This window comes from Coturnix japonica, chromosome 3, assembly GCF_054131305.1.
Source record: "Coturnix japonica strain WE chromosome 3, WE-NBRP24, whole genome shotgun sequence".
NCBI lineage: Eukaryota > Metazoa > Chordata > Aves > Galliformes > Phasianidae > Coturnix > Coturnix japonica.
This window is the reverse complement of record NC_140665.1, coordinates 101,168,057-101,188,750: the sequence shown is the minus strand read 5'-3', so window position 1 is coordinate 101,188,750 and position 20,694 is coordinate 101,168,057. Positions and strand designations below refer to the sequence as shown.

Below are 20,694 nucleotides of genomic sequence, written 5' to 3'. Positions count from 1 at the left end.
CCCCAGCCCATCTTTCCTGCCAGCCACAACCTCTGCTCAGAGCTTAAGCTGTTTTACCTGTGTTTCCTGTGCTTGTCTTTTTAAAGCACTCCAGATCCACACATACACAAAACCCAGAGTGTCAACAAGGAAAAAGTGTTTGTGTGGAATAAGAAAAGTCGTAAATAATCTGTCAGTGCTTGGCCTCAGTTCTACATAACAGTAAATGAAATCTGCTGTGGCAACATTGCCCAGGGATTCTGACTCAAAAAGAGGAGGTTTTCTTGTCTACAGAAAGTATGGTGACACCTCAGTTCCTGCTAGTGGAGCCCATTGCAAGGGTCCAACTCTCCCTCGAAACACTCTCTGCTCGGATCATGTCTCTCCATCCCTTTTACATGCTGTTTCTTGCAGATGTGTCACCACATGTAAGTCATGCTGCTGTCCTCAGCTCCAGCACTCAGCTGCTCACTTTGGCTCAGCTACAGTTCCCAAGAGAGCAGTGGTTGCTTCAGCATTTCCTCTCTCCAGACCCAAAGACCAGTGCTCTGTGTCTCCCATTTCTCTTGCAACTCACTCAGGCCAAGGCTGTGAGAAGGACTGAGTCCCCACCCCCTACCCTGACACTCTGTGTTATCTAAATCCGTGTTGGTCCAGCACATTTTGGGCAGAAACAAATGAATTTCTGCACTCTCTTGCACACAAGCTGCACTGTGCATGGCATTGCATGTGTGCATGAGGCTGCTGAGGGAAGATCTCTGTGGGATGGGGGATCTCTGTATGGGAGCAGAGCTGCTACATGTGCTTCCCAGGTTGTGCTGGTGCTGCTCGTGGAGAGGTTGTGTGACCTTTCATGTGCGCTCGCAGCTGCTGAAGCAGAAAGGAGCAGCTATTTTGGGGCAGAGCAAAACCTATGAAGGTGATCGGCATGCATGCACAAACACAATCACTGAACCAAAACGTGGTAGAAAAGTAAAAGGGAAAGGAAAAGGGAAGAGAGAAGGGAAAGAGAAAAGGGTAAGGAATGAGGAAAATAACAACAAGAAAAGAGGGACAAAAAAAGTGGGAAAGGGAAAAAGGAGGAGAAAGAATAAAGAAAAGAAAAGGGAAAAGGGAAAAGGAAAAGGAAAAGGAAAAGGAAAAGGAAAAGGAAAAGGAAAAGGAAAAGGAAAAGGAAAAGGAAAAGGAAAAGGAAAAGGACAAAGAAATGAAGAGGAGAAAGAAAAAGAAGAATAAACAGATACTTTGCCGTGGAAAGCTTTCATCTTGTCATCAGCCTAATGAATGCACCGAGAGCCACGGACAGGCTATACATAGCATTTTTCAAAACAGACTGTCAAGCCACTGTCTCTGTGTGACCTTTTCAAATAATGCCACCAGCAAGAGAGCCAGACTGGCCCTTTGTCATCGGCAGATAAGATGTCTCTGGGGCAGCTCGGGTGCTGTGTCTGGGCAGGACCCGCTGGCGACTGGCAGGCAATGAGGGATGTGGAGGGTCAGCGTGGGAGGGCTGCAAGGAGGGAAAGGCAGCAAACCAAGCTGTGAGCAGTTGCAAGGAGGAACTTGGAGGTGCAGAAGTTTCGGCAGAGCCGTGCTCTTTCCTACAGGAGGGGAAAAGCATGGCTGGCTGCAAGGCTTTAAAGTCTTAAAATAGCTTGCACGGCTGGGAGCTTCCCTCTGAGGGATCTCAGAGCATCTGGCATTAGCACTGCATCCATCTACTTGCTGCCTCCGTGAGAAAGCAGGTGTTATCTCAGCTTCTCCAACACGAGAGGTGCCAGGCGTGCACTGCTGCAAGGTGGCTGGACAATGTGCCATCCACATGCACCGTCCCACTCCACTTGTAAGTGAAATCATGCAGCGGTTCTGCTTTTCCTTTGAAAAGTAGAAGTAAATGTCAAGTACGGAGCGGCTGCATGTTCGAATAATTGAAAAAAAAATAAATAAATAAAACACAACAAAAAAAAAGGAAGAAGAGGTAGAAAAAAAGGTAGTTTTGAACTTGAATCAAGCAAGGGAAGTGCAAATAAACAAAACCAAAAAGCAAAACCAACCAACCAAAAAGAGAGAAATCGAGAAAGAAAAGGATTACATTTTGCAAGGACAAGAAAAGGTTTTGCACGGTGAAACAATTATATGACTCCCTCTTATCCCCTTTTCAGTGTTTGCGTTGAGAAACACGGCATGCTGAAGTGAGCAAGAAGAAAAGTGCTGTCTCTGGCCAAGCCAGCAGGACTTGCCGTCTCATGATGAAAGCAGCTCCTTCCCTCTCTGAGTCTGTCACCCTGCTGGGAAACAGCGCCGATAATGCTTTCTTGGCCCATTTGACTGAGTTAGGTCATGAAGCTGTCGGGGCTGCTGGGAGTGACTGCTTTGCAGATAGTGCTAGCAGCACAAGGGCTTTGATTGCGAGCCAAACGCGTCTTGGCTCCGTGCTGCTGTCAGGAAAGTGAGATACCAGCTCAGTTTGCATAGGCCAAGTGCCAGTTTGATGGCTTAATGGAAATGATTCAACCAGGCTTCCCACCGCTGCCCCATCGTGAATGGAAGGTGTCTGCAAGCATCCTAAGGTGGTGGAGCCACGCTATGGTTATGCCAGTGTCTTACAGAAGATGGTGAATTGGTTTAGAGCTGTGCTAAAGTGGCAGCAGGGTTAAATACAGTTGTGAGGCACTGAAACAGAGAGAGGTGGGGGGTGACCTTGGGTTGGAGACAGCCATGGTCAGGCTGGATGGGCTGTGAGCACTGATGGAGCTGTGGGTGTCCCTGTTCACTGTAGGGAGTGGGACAGATGGCCTTCAAGGGTCCATTCCAACTCAAATGATTCCACTATTCTGTGACACTGTATTGGCTCAACTAAGAGATATGCTGTTAAAATTGGGTCCTGTCTCCCAGCTCAGCAAGACGTGGGCTGGTTCACCAAGGTCTGCTTGGAAAGTGTGCCTTCAGAACATAAGCTTGCAGTGAAGGAATGCTTTCTGCCAAATATGTTTCTGCCTTCTGCATCATTTTGACTCAGTGAATGTTGTTGCAGACAATTTCTGCTTTCCTCATAACATCATATAAAATTGTAATGTCTAACTTTTAATTAGGAATCTGGAGCATTCACTCTTGTCTTCCTTCCCTCTCTTACTTTTGATTGAGAATGATAATTTTTGTACAAGAACTCCTCATTTCTCAATGAGAAATAAGCCTTCCTCTTTTGTTTCCCAGTGAAGCTCACAGCCACATTTCTTGTTGCATCCTTATCAAACTCAAATCCATCTTCAGGGAACAATAAAAATGACCAAGAATTTGGATGTTAATTTTGCAGTACTTCAAAGGACTTCAATTTCCAGAGCACACCCAGCTTCCCCCTTCTGAAAATGAGACCTGCTTATACTATGGTTAGTCAAAAGCAAGGCCAGAGGCTGAAGAAGTTGCAGTTCCTCAATTGGAAGAAATGTCCTTGTGGAGAAGCTGATTCTTTGTGCACTCTTAGGTTATGATGATGCATGATGAGAAGCATCCGAAACAATCAGTTGTTTCCATCAGTAGTGCTTACATTCAGCTGTGAGCAGCTGAAAGGGCGATCGTGGGTGTATTCCTCCTATCTTCTACATCTTATCTATCTAAAGCAAGCTGAAAGCAGCAGCTCTAGAAATGGAGCTGGTGTGCTTGGACCTGGACTTTGCTGTGCTGAGGGTTTTGGAAGTACAGAATTAAAGGTAAGTTTTGACTTCACAGAGTGGAGGAAAGACCCAACACCAACCTTAGAGGTGTTGTGAGTGCTTAGGGATGTGTGGTAAAATGAATGAGAGGCTCACATGATAGAATAACCCTCAATAAATAAAGAGTGTGTTTGCAATACTGCCAACACAGTTATACACTTCTTGCCTATCTTCATGCTACTTCCATTAAGACAAATAATGACAGGAGGAATTAGGATCTGTTAACAAAAATTAGATAATTTCTGAAACGTCAGTGTGAAATCTTGAAGCTGTGAAACAAGATGCACTACAACAAGAGCAGAAAGAGAAAAAATTCATAATGAAAGGGAAAGAGAAAGGGAAGGGGAAAACAGGGAAAAATTCAAATGTCTCAGATGGTTCCTATCAGCTCATGTTGCTGCACAGGACAGAGGCAGACATAGCATCATCTCTGGAAACTTAGGCACCAATAGAGAAAAACAAGAAGTTCCTGAATTTTTAGTGAGAGTATTCCTCCAAAACTGGAACCATACCCAACAAGCCACAAGGTTTTTGACATCTACAAATGTCTAACATGGTATTTTTTAGCATCTTTCCACTTCTGCCTTCTGGCTTGAAGCAGAAGTAAAAGGCGCCTCTGAAGACTATGTCTGTCATGCTTCTAACCAGAGCAAAAACTATGCTAAAAAAAAATAAGCATGAAAAAAACAGCGATATCTGCTCAGTTGAGGAGGTAGAAGTGAGTGACCATTTGGAAATGTGCCCTGATAACCATTTCTCCAAAGGAAATATGGTTTCTGGAAAACAAATACTTGGACAGAAATGCACTCAGATTCCCATGGATGAAGAGCTACATTCCACCACGAGTGTCAGCACAGGTGTGGGACTGAATAGCACCAAACCACATCATACCAGAACATTTTAATATTTCCATTTTGACGTTCCTCTGGTCACCTCAAAGCAGAGGCATCCAAAAGGACAAGGAGAATGGTTTTAAACTGAGACAGGGGAGATTTAGGTTAGATATTAGGAGGAAGTTTTTCCCCCCGAGGGTGGTGACGCACTGGCACAGGTTGCCCAAGGAGGCTGTGGATGCCCCATCCCTGCAGGCATTCAAGGCCAGGCTGGATGTGGCTCTGGGCAGCCTGGGCTGCTGGTTGGTGACTGTGCACACAGCAGGGGATTGAAACCCGATGGTCATTGTGGGCCTTTTCAATGCAGAACATTCTGTGATAAGACCATGAAGGCCAGGTTTGCTGTTACACTGATTATATCCATCATCCCTCTTTTTCCTTTCCCCAGACCTATCTCCCCTTCTGCTCTTTCATACATATGAGAAAATATTGTGATTTACTAACCGCTTCCCTCCAACCTTCCTCTGTATTTTTACCTTCTTCTAATTCTCTCGGTCTGTAATCTACAAAATCTCTTTGACACAAATAACTACAAGCTGCTTTCAGAGGCTGGGCAGAGGTAGCAGAGGGCTTCCTGCTGAAAGGCAATCATCGACCAAATGCCATCTGCAATCTGCAGATAATTGCAGAGGTGGCTGAAGCCAACAGCCAGGATGCTCCGAGCATCCTTATTTTGTACTTTCCTTTCTTCTCATTCTCTTTGTAGTCTCTCTCTGCTATTACCTCTGAAATCTTCAGCTGGCTGGTTATGGCATTCATGGGTTCTCGTGCTGGAGGCAGAGGGATCTCATGCAGTCGGCACCTCAGATCTCACTTTGCTCAGCCAATGAAGGAGTGCATTTCTCTCTTAATTTCTTCAGTGAGTGGGAGAAACTGGCCGCTATCAACATGTAGTGATTTAAACTGATTCTTTCAAAATGAACCAATAAACTCCCTGCCTGGCAACACTAAACTTACAAAAACCACATGGTTGTAGCATGGGAGCTCATTCTCAAGACCTGCTGATGGAGGACCACCCCTTTGCAAAGCCCCACGGGAAGGTGAAGGAAACAGCAATTGAGCTCAGCATCTTACCTTGTGCAGAGGCTTGGTTTAGATGAGAGAGGCTGATAAATTGTCTGCCCTTTGGTAGAAATAGAACAAGAAAAGAAGACATAATTACTTCGCTGTGTTTACAGGAGGACTTGCTTTCAGCTTCAGAGATGAGTGGGAACCCACTGCAGCCAGTCAACCACCCCCACACCCAGGTCCTTACATGTCTGGATGGTTTTAATATGTTTTGCTGTGAGGTATTCTTACATGGCCTGACTGTCAGCTTGCATAAACCTTGACTGCCTTGTAAATAAAAACATAACTGCCTACCCATTCATTCAGACCCTGCTCTGTCTAGCCCTGATGCCCAGTCTTGGACCAGTGGAGGATGAGACATGAATGGCCCCACTGAGAAAAAACTGTTGCAGTGTTACTCAAAGCAGAAAATCTGGGATGCTCTTTGCTGTGATTGTCACAAGGCTTGTGGAATATGTTTTGCTCAGGGGTCTGTTTTAAAAAGAGTCAGTGACTCTCTAATAAACTAAGACCCATTGAAGGGAGCCTTTATACGTTTGCCAAATAATTGAACTACAGACAAAGAATTAAAGAAACACTCAGTGCTTCCAATCCATGCTACTCTTTGACTTCCTGCTTAGCAGCAATGCATGGAGGAAGGAAAGGAGGGCTGCTAATGCCTCCCTTCTGTACAAGCTTGAGACCTGAGAAGTTTTTCACATCCTAGTTGCACCCAGAGTTTCTCTTGTGCTGGCATCTGACTGCACTACTGACAAGGGCAGGAAGAGAGAAAACATCTTCATGTTCCACACAGTGAGAGGCGGCTAGATTAAGTGATTTCCCAGGCCTATATGTGGAGTTTATTATTTGAGGGCGCCAAAATCTGAACCCAGTAGCTCACTGATCTGTGCTCATGCAAACATGGGCTGTTTGATTTCACAGGGAGCAGCAGGAGCTCTGCATTTCTGATTCTCAGCCCAACACAGATTAGATGCAGACCCTCTTTATCAATTAAGCTCCTTGCCCTCCCTGATAGTAAAGCTTCCTCTGTGGCTTGCAGCTTTGAATCTTAGCTCGAATCTGACCCATCTTTGTGCCACTTGCAAGTCAGCAACATGAGCCTGTATTGCAGAGAGGTGAAGGCAGCAGTGTCCAAGTGATGCTCAGCACAACACAGTACTTCAGAGCACCATCACTGTGAGCACACTCAGAACATTCACATCCATAACACGAAGAGAAAATGGAATCCACTTTACAGAGGAAAAAGAAACAGAGTAAGAAGGTGATGATGGAACTGTTCACCCCATATTAAGGACACAAAACTGGAGACTTACTTTGGGTGGGGCAGGAGGAGGTCTACTCCTGGTTTTCGGATTGCTTCCTGACGTCAGTTTCTCATTGGACATCAGCTGGTTTTTGCTCCCAATCAACCCCATCCTGGAAGAAAGACCAGAAAGTATTTTATGATCATATTGCTCTTGGGGAAGGATGTCAGCAGTGAGAGACAAAGCAGCCTTCTCACTCATGAAGAAGAAACTAAAGATGTGAACGAGGGGCAATGGGGCAGTGGATGGATGAGTCTAAAACCATCCCATCCATTGTGCCTATAATGTGTGAGCCTAGAGCTTGATTCAGTTGGCCACGTGTAATGCCCCAGTACTATTTGAGATGCTCTAAGGTATCCCAAGGTGTGGTTCTCCTGCTCATCCTGAATTATGTTTTCCAGATAGATGCGGGTTAGAGAATGCACATCTCAGGCACCTGGAGAAGCACTAGACACAAGTTAATAATCTCTTTCCATGAGATTCCTCTGGTCCACTCTAGGTCTTTCCATACTTGTGCTTGAGGCCTAGTTTAATTTGCAGCCCTGAAATGTAATTTCAGGTCTGATCAATAATCCCAGCATAATACTGGGTGTAAGTAGGCAAAATAGCCAAATGACAGCAACCTTAGGCTTCTCAATTCCCTAAACATGTAGGGAGCAGTCAAAGCCACTATTATTGAAAAGGTATTGGTATAAGCATATAAAATATCTACATCACTACATCATCCAGCACCAAATTTTGCCCTGGTCCCAGGGAGAGAAGGTGAGGACTCCAAGAAGATGCAGGCTCCAAGAAGATCAAGAGCCTCAAGAGAAGGGGAGAAGATGGAGACTCCAAGGAGGAGGATACCACAAGCTCTTAGATGATGACCCCAAGAAGATGAGCAGAAGATGAAGAGCCCCAAGAGCAGAGAAGTTGGAAGACCAGAATTTCTTTTTTGAACTGCCTTCTCCCTTCTACCTCTGCTAAAATGAGGAAAATGGGTAGACCCACATGCATTATTTTCCCCAAACAAAAGCTTTACAGCATCCATACATCTCTGGTCTTTTCTCATACCTGATCCTTCAGGTGCTCCATCTACCTGTAGACAGACCTCAGCATCTCTCTGGGCAGAGACTCAGTGCAGCTAGAAGGTGGCCCATTGAATCAGCCACAGCATTTCCTGCAGCAAGTTCATTTACCTCCAGGTTGCAACCAGGCTTTGCTTTGCTCAGAAGATCTGCGTGTCATGCAGTGGTGCATGGTTTGTTAAGTGAGCTTTTCCTTCTCTTCCACTTGCAAACTTCTAGAAGATAACTTTCTGCCTGTGTCTTTGATTCTGAATGGTGTTATTTACCAGGATAATAAATGAGAGTAACTCAAGTTCTCTTTTCGCCCAGGGAATGGAAGGACGTCATTTGAAGTCAAGGCTGAATGACAGTCAAGGTTCCAGTACCAAGTTTATCTGTCTTAGAAAATCACCTCAGGGTCTGCCTTTGCCTTTGATACACATCTATGGTCTTTGTTAGCATTGTCTAAATACCCGCCACAGGATCTTTGATATGCTTTGCCCCTAAATGGGAGATGCTGATCTGGCAATTGCTATCCTTTCTATGGAGTTAGGGTATATGAGAAATAGCAGAAGTCCGCTATAGTTCAGCCATCAGTCATGTCACTGGGTCTGTTTCATGAGAGGATCAATGAAGAATATGCAGGATGGGGAATGCACATTTTAGGGTCTTGAGTCACTCCCAGGAATGGCATTGGTGGAGCAGTGTCATGGGAGAGCATGGAGAGATGTCAACTACAGCAAGTGCCATCAGATGACAAAGGGCTTTGTAGCCATCCTATCTATACTGACAAGGACTGAGGAGAGCAGGGACCATGCTCTGAGCTCTATGTGTCCACAAAGTGTTGCTGTGTCCAGTGGAGCATCCTTGGGACATCTGGGTGTCATTGAATGGCTTGGGTTGAAAGGGACCTCAAGGATCATCAAGTTCCAACCCCTCTGCTGCAGGCAGGACTGTGTCCCACCACAGAGCTTTCTCCTCACATACATACAAGTGTCAAGGACACGTCTGTGCAAAGCCACACCAAGAAGCAAACAACTTGTCCCATCTCAGGCGGGAAATAGAACTGGTGAGAAATCTCTGGTAAAGGTCATCCGCTCCCACCCACGTCTTTTCCTGCACTGCATACAGAGATTTGCACAGCTCTGGGTAATCATAACCCCTACAAAACCCAACATTCACACTGCCAAGGCCTCTGGTATCCAATGAGACCACCCTTCACGTCCGAAGGTCCTAGATATATCATCATGTAACGCCGCAAACAAACAGTGGCCAAAACAGAATGCTGCTTGTCATCTCCCAGCACACTGCTGGTGAAGCTTTCATTTGTTTAATTTCTTTTTAACCCCCCAAAGAAGGTGGCTGATAGGAACACGCACTGTTCAAAGCATTACTGCTTATGGTTAATTTCTTTTTAAATCAACATTGCATACAAAAAAAGAGAGAAAGATTGAGAAAAATAACTAAAAGTAATTAATTGCCCTGGCATTTTATTTGCTCTTTTTTGTTGTTGTTTTGTTTGGTTTGGTTGTTTAGTTGGTTTGGTTTTTTTCCTGGAGGAAAAGAGCGCTGAAGAGAAAATAGTAAGTCAGAGAAACATGAAAACTTCCTCTTCACCCATCTAAAAATGTTTGTCTATGGGGCTGTGAGCAACCTGGTTTAGAGGGAGGTGTCCCTGCCTACAGCATGGGGTTGGAACTGGATGACATTAAAGGTCTCTCCCGACACAAACTATTCTGTGACTCTATGATTTTTAATAACTGAATGCGAGGAAATCTTTCTTCTTTCTAACAGTCGTTGAGTACAGAGAACAAAATTATTCATCGCATTGCTAATACTCAACCAAAATGCTCTTGCGTTCACTCTTTTTTTCACTCATTTCCTCAAGTCTACTCAAGTTCAAAATCGAGACCATTATTTATTTTAAGAACATCTTTTTAAAGTAACCAGAATTCAAAACCGAATAAAAGTATTTGATGCAATGCAAAATGTTACAGATGTCCAGCTCAGTTGCTGGTATATTTTGAGAGAGTCAAGTGAGCCCTTGCTGAGCAAACTGAAAGACACGGGATGGTGAGCTCTGTGCAGCGTCCATCTCTGAACAAATGCATGACACACATGCACATCACATACATGTTGGATGCTTGGATCAGACAGAAGGTAATTTTAATGGTCTTTAGAGGGGACATTTTGGCTCAAGAGAACTGGATGCAGGTACAGATGTTCCTGCAACAATGGTCCAAGGGGGGGGTTCTGAAGATCCCATCAGAGCTCAGCTCAAGCAAAACTTCCACTGACATCTGGGTGACAGATCTGTGGTAGAGAATCAAGGATGTGACTGGCCCTATCAGTGCCCATCTTGGAAAGGGTTTGGAGAACATGTCCTACTGGAACAAACCATAAAGCTGTGCCTGAAGCCGCCATTAAAGAGTCCAGCAGAGGTGAACACAAGTCTTTGCTGATCACAAGCTTTGGAGATCTGCCTTATCTCAATGCTCAGCCTTCTCAGTGCCTTACAGTATCAAGAAAACATGATAGTGACAGAATGGACCTGCTGTATGCACACACTCTATCTGTTGTAGCAGATAAGAATAGGACAGAGGTACCTGTGCTAAGCCAGGTGCGGCAAGCATGACCTAATTTTCCTATCCTCATTATGATAAGCAATCCTGCATCATAGGCATGCCATCTCCTGCACTTGGCTTCTTTCTGCTACCCAAACAAATGTTGTTTCTGATGTGAAAGCAGTAATGTCTTCTGCAGTGGGGATGTGGATAATACAGATGAACAGCCTTGGGATTGCATGGGCGTGCATGGGGAAACAACAAGACCGAATCTTGCAGAAAAGCAGAAGTCTCAGCTCTTTATTTGCCTCACCCCCATGAAACTGTGCCATGGAAAAATAACTTATGGCCTGAGCAAGCCAATAGTGTTTTACTTTGGGGGCAGCTCCAAAAACCCCTAAGAATGGTGAGATCACAAAATGAGCCCCTTTACGTTCAGACTTTAGAGGGGGTCCAACAGAGTGTTTTCATAGGTGACCAAGATTAAGTATTTCACTTTGTTTTAAAATATCAGAGAGTCTTTCTTAAGAAAATGCACTTAAAAGGAAATAATAGCATTAAAAACAAAGAAACAAACAACAAAAAAGCTATAAGAGCATATTCTAAAAATGAAGGGTCTTCAGTGCTGAAGTTCTCTTTCTCCTACCAGAAAAGATGAATGAAATCATCTCACTTCAGATACAGTGATTTAGTTATGCCAGATTTGCAGTTTTGCATAATTGAGGAGAAAAAAGATCAGTTGAAATTGCCCCCCCAGATCTACGCACGTCCCACATGCATTAAACACTACAGAAGCTTTCTTCTTTCTCAACAAAACAGTTCATCACATTTCCAAACTAGGCAACCTTGGATTGCTTTGCAAGACACAGCACCAAAGAATTACGGAAGAGCTTGAGTAGATCAGCCACACAAATGGGAACAAAAAAGCCATCAAAGCCATCACTACTGTGACTGCTTTCCAGTTTTGCTGGGGTTTGGTAAATATGTTTTTAATGCTATGTTTCAGTGTGTATGATTAGCGGGTCTGTTGCTAGGAGGTGGTTAGAAGTCAAAACTGAACAAGAACTGTGCTGTGCTATAAACAGCTTCAGTCCCGCAGAAGGTCTGCCTCAGAAAGAAGGTGATGCACACAGTGCTGTGTCCCCAGCTAAAGTCATGATCACTCCTATGGCCAAAAGCTGCTACTTACTAGGAGAGACCAGAGCATGCATAGAGGAGTTAGAAAAGGAATGTAGAAAGTAGAGTTGGAGAGCACAGAGCCGGGAGCATCATGGCCTTTGCTGGAGAGTGAAGTAGATGCCTATGTTACGTGTTGCATCTACACAAAATCACCGAAGGCCTGGAAGTTTCCTATTGGTAAAACTCAAACAGTTCAGCTTGGATGTTAGGAAACATTCCTGAAATAGTGGTGATGCAGTGGCACAGCTGCCCAGGGAGGTGGTGGGGTCACCGTCCCTGGAGGTGCTCCATAACCATGGGGATGTGGCACTGAAAAACATGGTCAATGGGCATGGTGGTGGTAGGTCAGCGTCATGCTTCATGACCTCAGTGGTCTTTTCCAACCTTCATGATTCCATGAACACCCTTTCAAGATGCTTTCATCATGAGCTCAGCCCCCATGTTGTGATGGCCAGGTGGGGATGGATCTACAGGAGCTGACATCCTGCAGCATGGAGATGGAGGTGTGTCGGAGAAAGGAAGGAGGACAGGGCCAGGAGAAGCACACAGAACTCTTAGGGTGCCAGGAATGTCTCTGGGGCTTACCATGTATGAGGGATATTATCACAAAGCTGCATTGCTGCATGACAATTTCTGTTGGCATTTCCATCCAAAGCTTGTTCATGGGCTATGGGAAACTACATCTCCAGCCCTTCTTCTGAACACCTCTGATTGCTTGGAAAGCCAAGTCAGAAACAGCTCCTGAGCTCAAAACCTTTCCCCTGCTGATCACAGCAGTGACCAGCTCCAGCCAGCCTCCCCCACATTTACACTTCGATCTCTTCCACCGCAGGCCCTGGGGGATGGGGAAGCAGGATGGGAGGACCAAGGTACACACACCTGGCACTCATTTCTCTCTTTTAGCTGCAAACCAAGGGAAATGCCTCCCTGAAAACCACCCCTTGGGGCTGGATTATAGCAACCTTCGGTGCTGCTCCCATCTTCTCTCTCTGTCCTATGGATCGAGGGGGAAGGAAACAGGGCAAGGAGATATCAAATGAAAAAGGAATAGGAAAGAGGAAGAAGGTAGAAGAAAGCCTCTACTAACCTCAGGGAAACGTTCAGAGGGATGAGATGAGCCCTACTTGCCTGTTTCCTATGAAGCTGCTCCTGGAGACCCGACCCGATGGACGAAGCACTGGTCCGACCCATGACCGATGCTCCATGGGGCTGAGAGCCTTCAGAAAGCTTCCCTGCTAGAAATCCCTGGCTCACACCACGTCCCCACCATCCATAGGGCTGAGAGCTCTGAATGTTGCACCCCCAGGTATGCAAGGAGCAGCCTGATTTTGTGATCGCGTTTAATGGACTTTCTTTTTTTAATCACGTCTCCGTGTCAGAACTGACTCCTTTCTTCCCTCAGAGGATTCCTTGCTCTATTTTAAATACTGGCATGATCCATCCGGGAGGGGGGGCAAGTTGCACTTCCCAGACAATCTGGACAAAATAGCACTGAGGAAGGCGAGAAACTCAGAGAGAACCCAGGCACAAAACCCAGCAAAACCCGCAGGCTATTAACAGCTGTCATTAAAATAAGCTACGATGACGGTGAATGGGTTGTGTTTCCACTATGCAAACCACCAAACTTTAGGAAACAGCTGAACAAACGGACTTTGCAGTGATTAAAAACAGAACAAAAAAAAATAAATAAAAATATAAAAGACCTTTTTCAGATGAAATGCCTTTTGTTCCAGGGAGCCCCAACCCTCTATGAACCTACTCAACCATAGCATTGAGGGGGCAACACGGTCTAATGACGTAGACCTGGACAGGGACTTGTGGATGACTCTGAAGAAGTGACTTTCTCATTCTGCCTCAGCACGCTCAATAGAAAGGCTGAAATTTGTCTGTTTCTCAGGAGACAACTGTTGTATAAGGAACAAAATTTGTTCCCACTGACTCCTGAGGCTTCCCATAGGGTGCCTAGAGGGATTCTTTCTCTGGGGTATTTTCAATGTGTTTGTGGAGCGGACTTATTGGGCCACCGTTTGTTGTCTTTAAGCTGTTGCAAGGACAAAGTCCCCCCCCCACCCCAGAAAAAAAACACTGAGTGACCTCAGTGGGTTGTTGCATGCTGTGGTTTTGTAGCATTTGGGTCAGCAGGAGGGAAGGGATGCTGGGTCTCAGTGTTCTTGAGGTTGGAGAGACCTCATGCTTTGTAGTTCAGCTGCTCTGACAGGGAAGACAAACGTAAGCTGACATCCGCTCAGTGCAGTGCACAGCCCCAAAGTCACCCTCATTCTGGTGATGTTGTTGGCAGAGGAAAGGCTTCACGGGGCAGTTTTGAGGTCAAAGCAGAGGACCCTGAATGGCTGTAAGATCCAGGGACAGGACAGGGCTGGCTGAGGGCTCAATGCTGTGCATGTAGAAGCATGGAATCATATGACCACATGGGGAAGTTGGTCCAGGATGCAGGTGCCCATTGCCCCAGTGCTGCTCATGGGCATCGCCTCTGCAAGTGATCTGTGCTCCTGGCAAAAGGAGAACTCTCAATGGAGGGCCGCAGGTCTGTGGGTCCTTAGGCTGAGCTTTAAGAAGGAATCTGTGGGTACTTTATCTTCTCTGGGCCCATTAACAGATAGCTGGCAGAGGCCAAGGTCAGCATGGGTTCTCTCTGCAGACAACCAGGGCAGACACCCACCCAGCTGCCCCCAGCCAGGTGTGTGCAGAGCCAGGCTGGCTGTTTGCATACTGAGGAGATGCAGAAATGAGGAAGCCCTTGCAGATCTGTCAGACTTCTCCCTCACCAGCTTGCATTCTGCTGTCCCCACTCTCCTCCAGCTAAGGGCAGAGGAGAGGACATAGAGGCAGAGGGGACCAGGTTGGGGCTGGATGTCAGCATCAGGGCTAGCTGGAGCACTTTGAGCTTTTGGGAAGAGCTTTACCCTTTGGCAGAGAGCTCATCTGAGGTACCTGACTGCTCTTTGCTCAGCAAGCTTCACTTCCTATTCCTACAAAAAAGGAAGTTGCTTTTTTAGAAGGTGGCTTGCCATCCACCACAGAGGTAGGAAGGAGAAGCTGCCATGAGGTGCAGCAAAGGTTTAGAAATAAGGCTGCCAAGTCATCTTGGGAAACAGGGCTGCAGCACAGCAGCTCCAGACAGAAACCCGCTTCTGATTTGAGACACATTTCCAATTCTGGCAATGGGGAAACCCAGCAGCCACAGCCAGGATGCTGTGCAGACCTCTCCAGTCATGGACACATTTAAAGCAGCTCAGAGAGAGAAATGTAAGTAAGCAGAAGAGGTAAATCTATTGCTCCCTAAAATAACCTGGATGTGATACTGGCTGTTACCTGCAGGTCAGACCTTCATCTGTTGCCTCCAGGGTAAGTTGCCCACTTACCATGTCTGTCCCTCACCTCCATGGTTCTTGAATAACCCTAGGGGCAGTGACTCCACCACCTCAATGGCTCTGTAAGAAAGATCTCAAGGACCTACCACTCCAAATAACTAATTTAGCCTAATTTATCATCTGAACCTTCCAGCTTCCGTTCCCCTGGCAGATTAAAAGCTAATTTAATGCAACATAGTGCTGCTTGATGAAGATGCTGATGTGTGATCAACAACCCTTCAGCCTACATTTTCATAGGAGCCATAAGGATTCCCTGAGTTGGAATGGACTCACAAGGATCATTGAGTATAACCCTTGGTTCCGCACATCACTACCCAAAATCCAAGGCAAACTCCTTGTTAGGACTTTGTGGGGCTCACCCTTGTTTAACTTGTTGAATCGTGTGGGTGCTGCATGGCTACCCCAAGGGACGGGGATGAAAACATAGCAGTAGCTTTGGCAGAATCTGTTCTCCTCACACCCGGGAGCCTGCCCATGTGGGACAAGCTCTCCTCCCCAGCCCTCCCTGTCAGGCTGCTCACATCATGCTGGTTCTGGTTATTTGCGTCAGCTGAGACCCCGACTGACTAGTATTCTCCCTCTGGTGCTGGAAACAAATGAGAATTTCTAATGCGTGTTTGCTGTAGTCATGTCTCAAAGAGCTGCAGACTTCTTCCTCTGCATCTCGAGTGCTGAAGGCCAAATACGTAACAGACAACTAGGAAAAAACTCTGAGATAAATGTCAAGTAAAAGCTTTTATATCGATTTCTCCTTTTGGTTAACACGGCCTTGGTTCTCCCTCCTTCCATCACATGTTTCTGACAATGCCTTTATGTTTCCACAGATCACATTTAACCTGTATTCAAAGCCCATTTATTGCCATAGAATGGCTTTGGTTGGAAGAGATCTCAAAGATCATCCATCTCCAGCCCCAGTTTTGAGCTGTTCTGCCTCTAATAGTTGGTTTCAAGCCATTCATTTTGAGCAGTTATTCACATAAATACAGAAGACATCATGGCTCGGGTTTTGGGTAGGCAGCAACGTAACCTGAGGAAGGTCCTGCAACATCTTATTTCCTCTGCCCACAGAAGGGTTTCCCTTTTCCCCACTCCTTCACTGAGAAGCAGGTACCCCTTTATGGAGGCAACGTGTGCAATCTGTTGGTCCTTCACCACTTGTCTCCTTTACCTGGGGAAGTACAGGGTCTGAGAAAAGAGCAAACTATGATCTTCTGTGCACTAGATACATCATAGTGCAGGAAACGTGGACCCTGGTGATTTGGACAAATAATTGCCTCATTTTCTACTTGGCCATAAAGACCATAAATGACACCTGGAGTTTGTGCACCCATCCTCCAAGAGTTGCATATCCAAGTGACACAGATGCCCCAGACAAATGAGTGATTTCTCACTCTTCTCCTCTCATCCAGGAGGCAAAGGACTCATTTGTATTTCTGCTCAGTCTCCTACGTGCCTGTCATGCCAGACACGAAGGATCCTGAGCGCTGCTTTTTGATCAGTAACAGATTTCTCTGTTCCCAGAGGAGCAGAATGTGTTCTATGAGATTCTGTCAAATTAAACAAACAATTTCATAAGTAAATACGAGTTTGCAGGGGGTAAACAGCAGAGAGTTTTGAAAAGTTCGTTTCCATTCAGAAATGATATGTGTTTCACAGGGTTGTAGGTTCTAGGGAACCCATTCAACATGGGCTTGGAGATGATTTCCATAAGGTCCTTCCAACCCCTATGATCCTACGAAATATAGGACTGATGCTTAAAAGGTCATCTAACCTGTCCAGTGGGCCTATATCATTTCTGAGAGACTGCCTAACTTGTGCTTACAGACTCTCAGTGATGGAAATTCATTCCCACTGCTCCCCAGGCAGTTCGTCCCAGCTCTCCTATTCTTACATCTTTAAGATGACTTCCTAATCATCAGCACTAATTACCTTCACTGAAAGCTCCATCTGCTTATCCTGTCCATCACGGTTGTGAAGTCTATTCCCTCCTTTTTATTTGCAGTGCCAACGACACATCAAACAGCATCACGCTTTGCAAAAACCCTACATTGTTCACCCTGTCTGCACCTTTGCTCAGCTGTGTGCCTCTGCTTTGGGCATTTTATAACTGGGTTTGGAATCCTGAATAGGCGAAACCACAATGTTTTCCAAGTTAAAGCTGACCGACATTAATAAAAGCAAAACTACTCTGCAAAACCCCAGAAACATTGTTCTCCGGCATGGTTGCAACATTTTCTTGGAAGTGATTATAATTACGAGCCTATTTTTTATTTCGACACGAAGAATTGCTGTCTTTTGGGCTTCATTTTTTGGGGGGGAGGGTTGGAATTTTTTTGGCTGACTGGTGGAAGGAATTCAAGTGGGTTTAGCCCTGATATGGAAGACAGACTGATCTCTGAGAAACACAGGACTCGTCCAATATAAAGCACTGGAGGTCTGCTTTATGTTCCTGCCGGGTAAGCTGTGCTTTAACATTTATTTTTAAGCAATAACCATGACCCTGAATATCCTGTTTCACGCAGGGATGTACTTTCTTTTGAGTTCCATGGTGACATTTGACAGTGTAGCTAATTCTTCCACAAGTAGCAGGACCCTGAGGCTGTAATCTCTTGCCAAGGCCTCTGGAAAGGGAGAATTCCATCCATCTTTATCCCCTCCACTACTTCTAATCTCTGCTGTTTGCCATCTGCTGTAACCCTAACACAAAAGCTGACTCGCACCATAGAAGATGAATAAGTGAATGGAAAATTTGGGGTTGCCGATGGCTCCAGCAGGATTTAGCCCCAGAGATCTTGCAAAACATTTGCCCGTGATTGAACCCTGTGGGTCTGCAGGGAAGTATTGACTGCAAGGGAGCTCATCCACATGGAGTCAGTGCTTGGTTGCCTCCTGAGCCTTGTCAAGCAGGAAGAGCACCAAGAAAACACCCTTCTTAACACAGAAAATGGACAGAATTATAGGAAGAAAGGAAGACAAAAAAGTGATGAAGTAACAGCGTGGCCCAGTGCTCCTGCCCTGCCCAATGCCAGGCCATGACTCCCATCTAACTCATAGGACCTGTTTCCAGATGACAGTGGGGGATTGCTGGTGAAAAATACCCCCTTTCCAAAAGCTATGTCCACACTTGAAGACAGCCTAATTAACTCCCTGGACTCTGAGGTGTTAGCAGAGGCTTCATGTAGAGTGAAAGGCTGAATACACGGTTAAGAGGAGAGTCCCAAAGCAGAAATAAAAGAGCTGATATTCTTGTCTGTAATAGATGCTCAAATTGGGACAAAGCGGGATGCTTCAGTTTCTTTTAATGCTCAGTTTGAGATATTATGGGCTTATCTAACAGGGGCTGAGGAGAACACCAGCCCAGGGTAGAAATGCAAGAAAGCACACCCCATGTTCTCTTAAATAGAATATAGGAAGTTGTTATATAAGCAGGAAAAAATAAAATAAAATAAATAAATATTGGGGCATGTTGAAGAAATTTTCACTTAAATGTGTCTTGAGTTCTTTCTCCTCCATCAGAAAACTCAGCCTTCTGCCTTTTAGCTGCAACCGAGGTGCAGTGGCAGCCCTATCTTGGCAAAGCAAATCAAGAACAGGCCGAACAAATTTATTTTACAGATTTCTGTGCACCAGCATAATGACAGCACTGCAGGAGGACCAGGAGAAAGTACAGAATGTGTGCAAGAAACCACGCATTCTGCAGCCCTCAGACCTTCTGACAAAGATTTAATTAAACCTTCATGTAATGACTGGTGGAGCATATTAATGAGGATGCCTTCGCTGGTCTGCAGCTGTCTTTTTCTCCTCTTAATTTCTTGCTGTCTCCTCTCCTCCAGCACATACCAGACCTGGAGAGACGTGTGAGTGCTATGCGTAGCATCTTCTCCTGGCTCTATGAAGATTCATAATCAACACAGTTTTGCAGCATGCTTGTGGGATAGGCAACAAGTGCCCCCATTTCACAGGGAGGGTGGCTGAAGTGCCATAAAAAAAGCTTGAACTTGCCAAACTGGCCATGAAGCCTTAAGCAAACGTTTGCAGAGCTCTGAGATGCATCACCCCATGTCAGTCCCTCCTGGAGGTCTCACAGTAAGCACAGTGCTGTCTGAGATGTGTAACCAAGAGAGAAAGGGAGGGGGGTTTGTGTAGGCTTTGCATGCATGGGAATGGGAAGTGACCAGAGGAAGAAGCATGAGGCTTAGCGTTCCTATAACTTCCTTGGGGTACTCCAGATTGCCAGAAGCTTTGTCCACAACCAGCTTTATTAAACTGCTGTTGGTTGTACAAGGCTGACTGGAAGAATGAAAGTACATTTCTTACCTCCAAAAAGGCAAACAGCTTCAGAATGATCCGATTTATTTGTAGGGCTCAACAAAGCAAAGATCCTCAGCCCCCAGTGGCCCCCTTGGCTAAATGGGAATTAAAGCCTCAGCCCTTCTCTGCACTATATGCAGCATCCAAGCGCTCAGTTCAGCAACCATTGCCCGGAACACAAGCATTAAAACTTTTACTTCCCTTTGCCATTTTAAGAGCTTTCATCTAGTTGTTTTTTGTTTCTTTTTTTAGGAGAAAGAGAATGATCAGTGCTTCTGGCTTAGAGCATCACCCCCACATCAGAGGGTGCCCAGATTCCAGGTGATACACGTTGCCAGAAGGGAAGGGAGAAACGCGTGCCATCCCAATACACAACCAATTCCCTTTGACTGTCCCACCAAACAACTTTAAGGGCTCAGTCACCACTGATGCATGAATGACCACAGATGAATCGCATCTTGGGTGCTCTAAGAGGATGCACCCAATGGAGAGGTGAGCAAAAAACAGGCAGCAGAATGAAGCAAAGGAAAACTATTTGCACTTACCTTGTCTGGTCCTTTGTCAGATTAAATCATAGCCCACTTGGTACAAGTTGTCTACCAGAGTTTGAAGATCTCTTGTAGGGTGCAGACTTCAGACCATAAGCTCTCCTTGATAAGCTTTAATCCTTACAGCACATGGAAAGAGAAACCCTAATTCTTCTTGGTGTTGTCAGTTGGCTGCTGTTAGTGGCTTCCTGTCGACAACAGCTGAATGACAAATCACACAGGCTTTTACACTCGTAGATATTGTAGGACTGGTAGTATAACCACACTGCTCATTTAGTGCTAATGTTAGAAATGTGGCCACCCCAGCAGAACCGTTATCCGCAAAGGCTCAGTGGCAGCTAAAAAAGACTGTTCCTCATCAACAGATGCCCCGAACTGCTCTCATTCAGGCTGATGTGAATTGAAAGACACCCATGAATCCACAGGGCGTTAAAACTTGTCTGAAAAAGGGGAGGAGAAATATGGGTCCTTCAGTTTTCTAGATTGGCCCGCTCACAGCTCAGAGCACTCTGGGCCAGTGGTAGGGGTGGAGATATTTACTGTGCACACTTAACCTTTGGGAGAGCTTATCTCCAATCGAGTTTTAGCCTGAGCAGTTTCCCATTTTGTGATTATCAGGGTTATGGTGCTGTAATTTCAATCACTTTCCATTTGAGGTTCTGCTTCTGCTTCACATCTCATCTAAAGAGAGCAGTCT

General features: G+C 45.5%; 1 protein-coding gene across 3 annotated transcripts in view; it reads right to left on the bottom strand.

Annotated features, from left to right (window-relative positions):
* The window catches only part of BLK (BLK proto-oncogene, Src family tyrosine kinase), a 32,801-nt gene extending 12,390 nt beyond the window's left edge, over positions 1-20,411 (bottom strand). The window contains exons 1-3 of one of the 3 annotated variants that reach the window (XM_015859870.3): positions 19,995-20,411; positions 6,964-7,066; positions 5,657-5,705 (exon numbers count right to left, since the gene is read on the bottom strand). In XM_015859870.3, coding sequence (XP_015715356.2) covers positions 5,657-5,705; positions 6,964-7,065 — 151 coding nt within the window. In that variant the 5' untranslated portion in view covers position 7,066; positions 19,995-20,411. Of the gene's footprint in view, positions 1-5,656; positions 5,706-6,963; positions 7,067-12,874; positions 13,013-19,994 lie in introns of those variants that run through there. The other 2 variants (XM_015859871.3, XM_015859872.3) reach the window with 2 other exon arrangements.
* Positions 20,412-20,694: the final 283 nt, after the last annotated feature.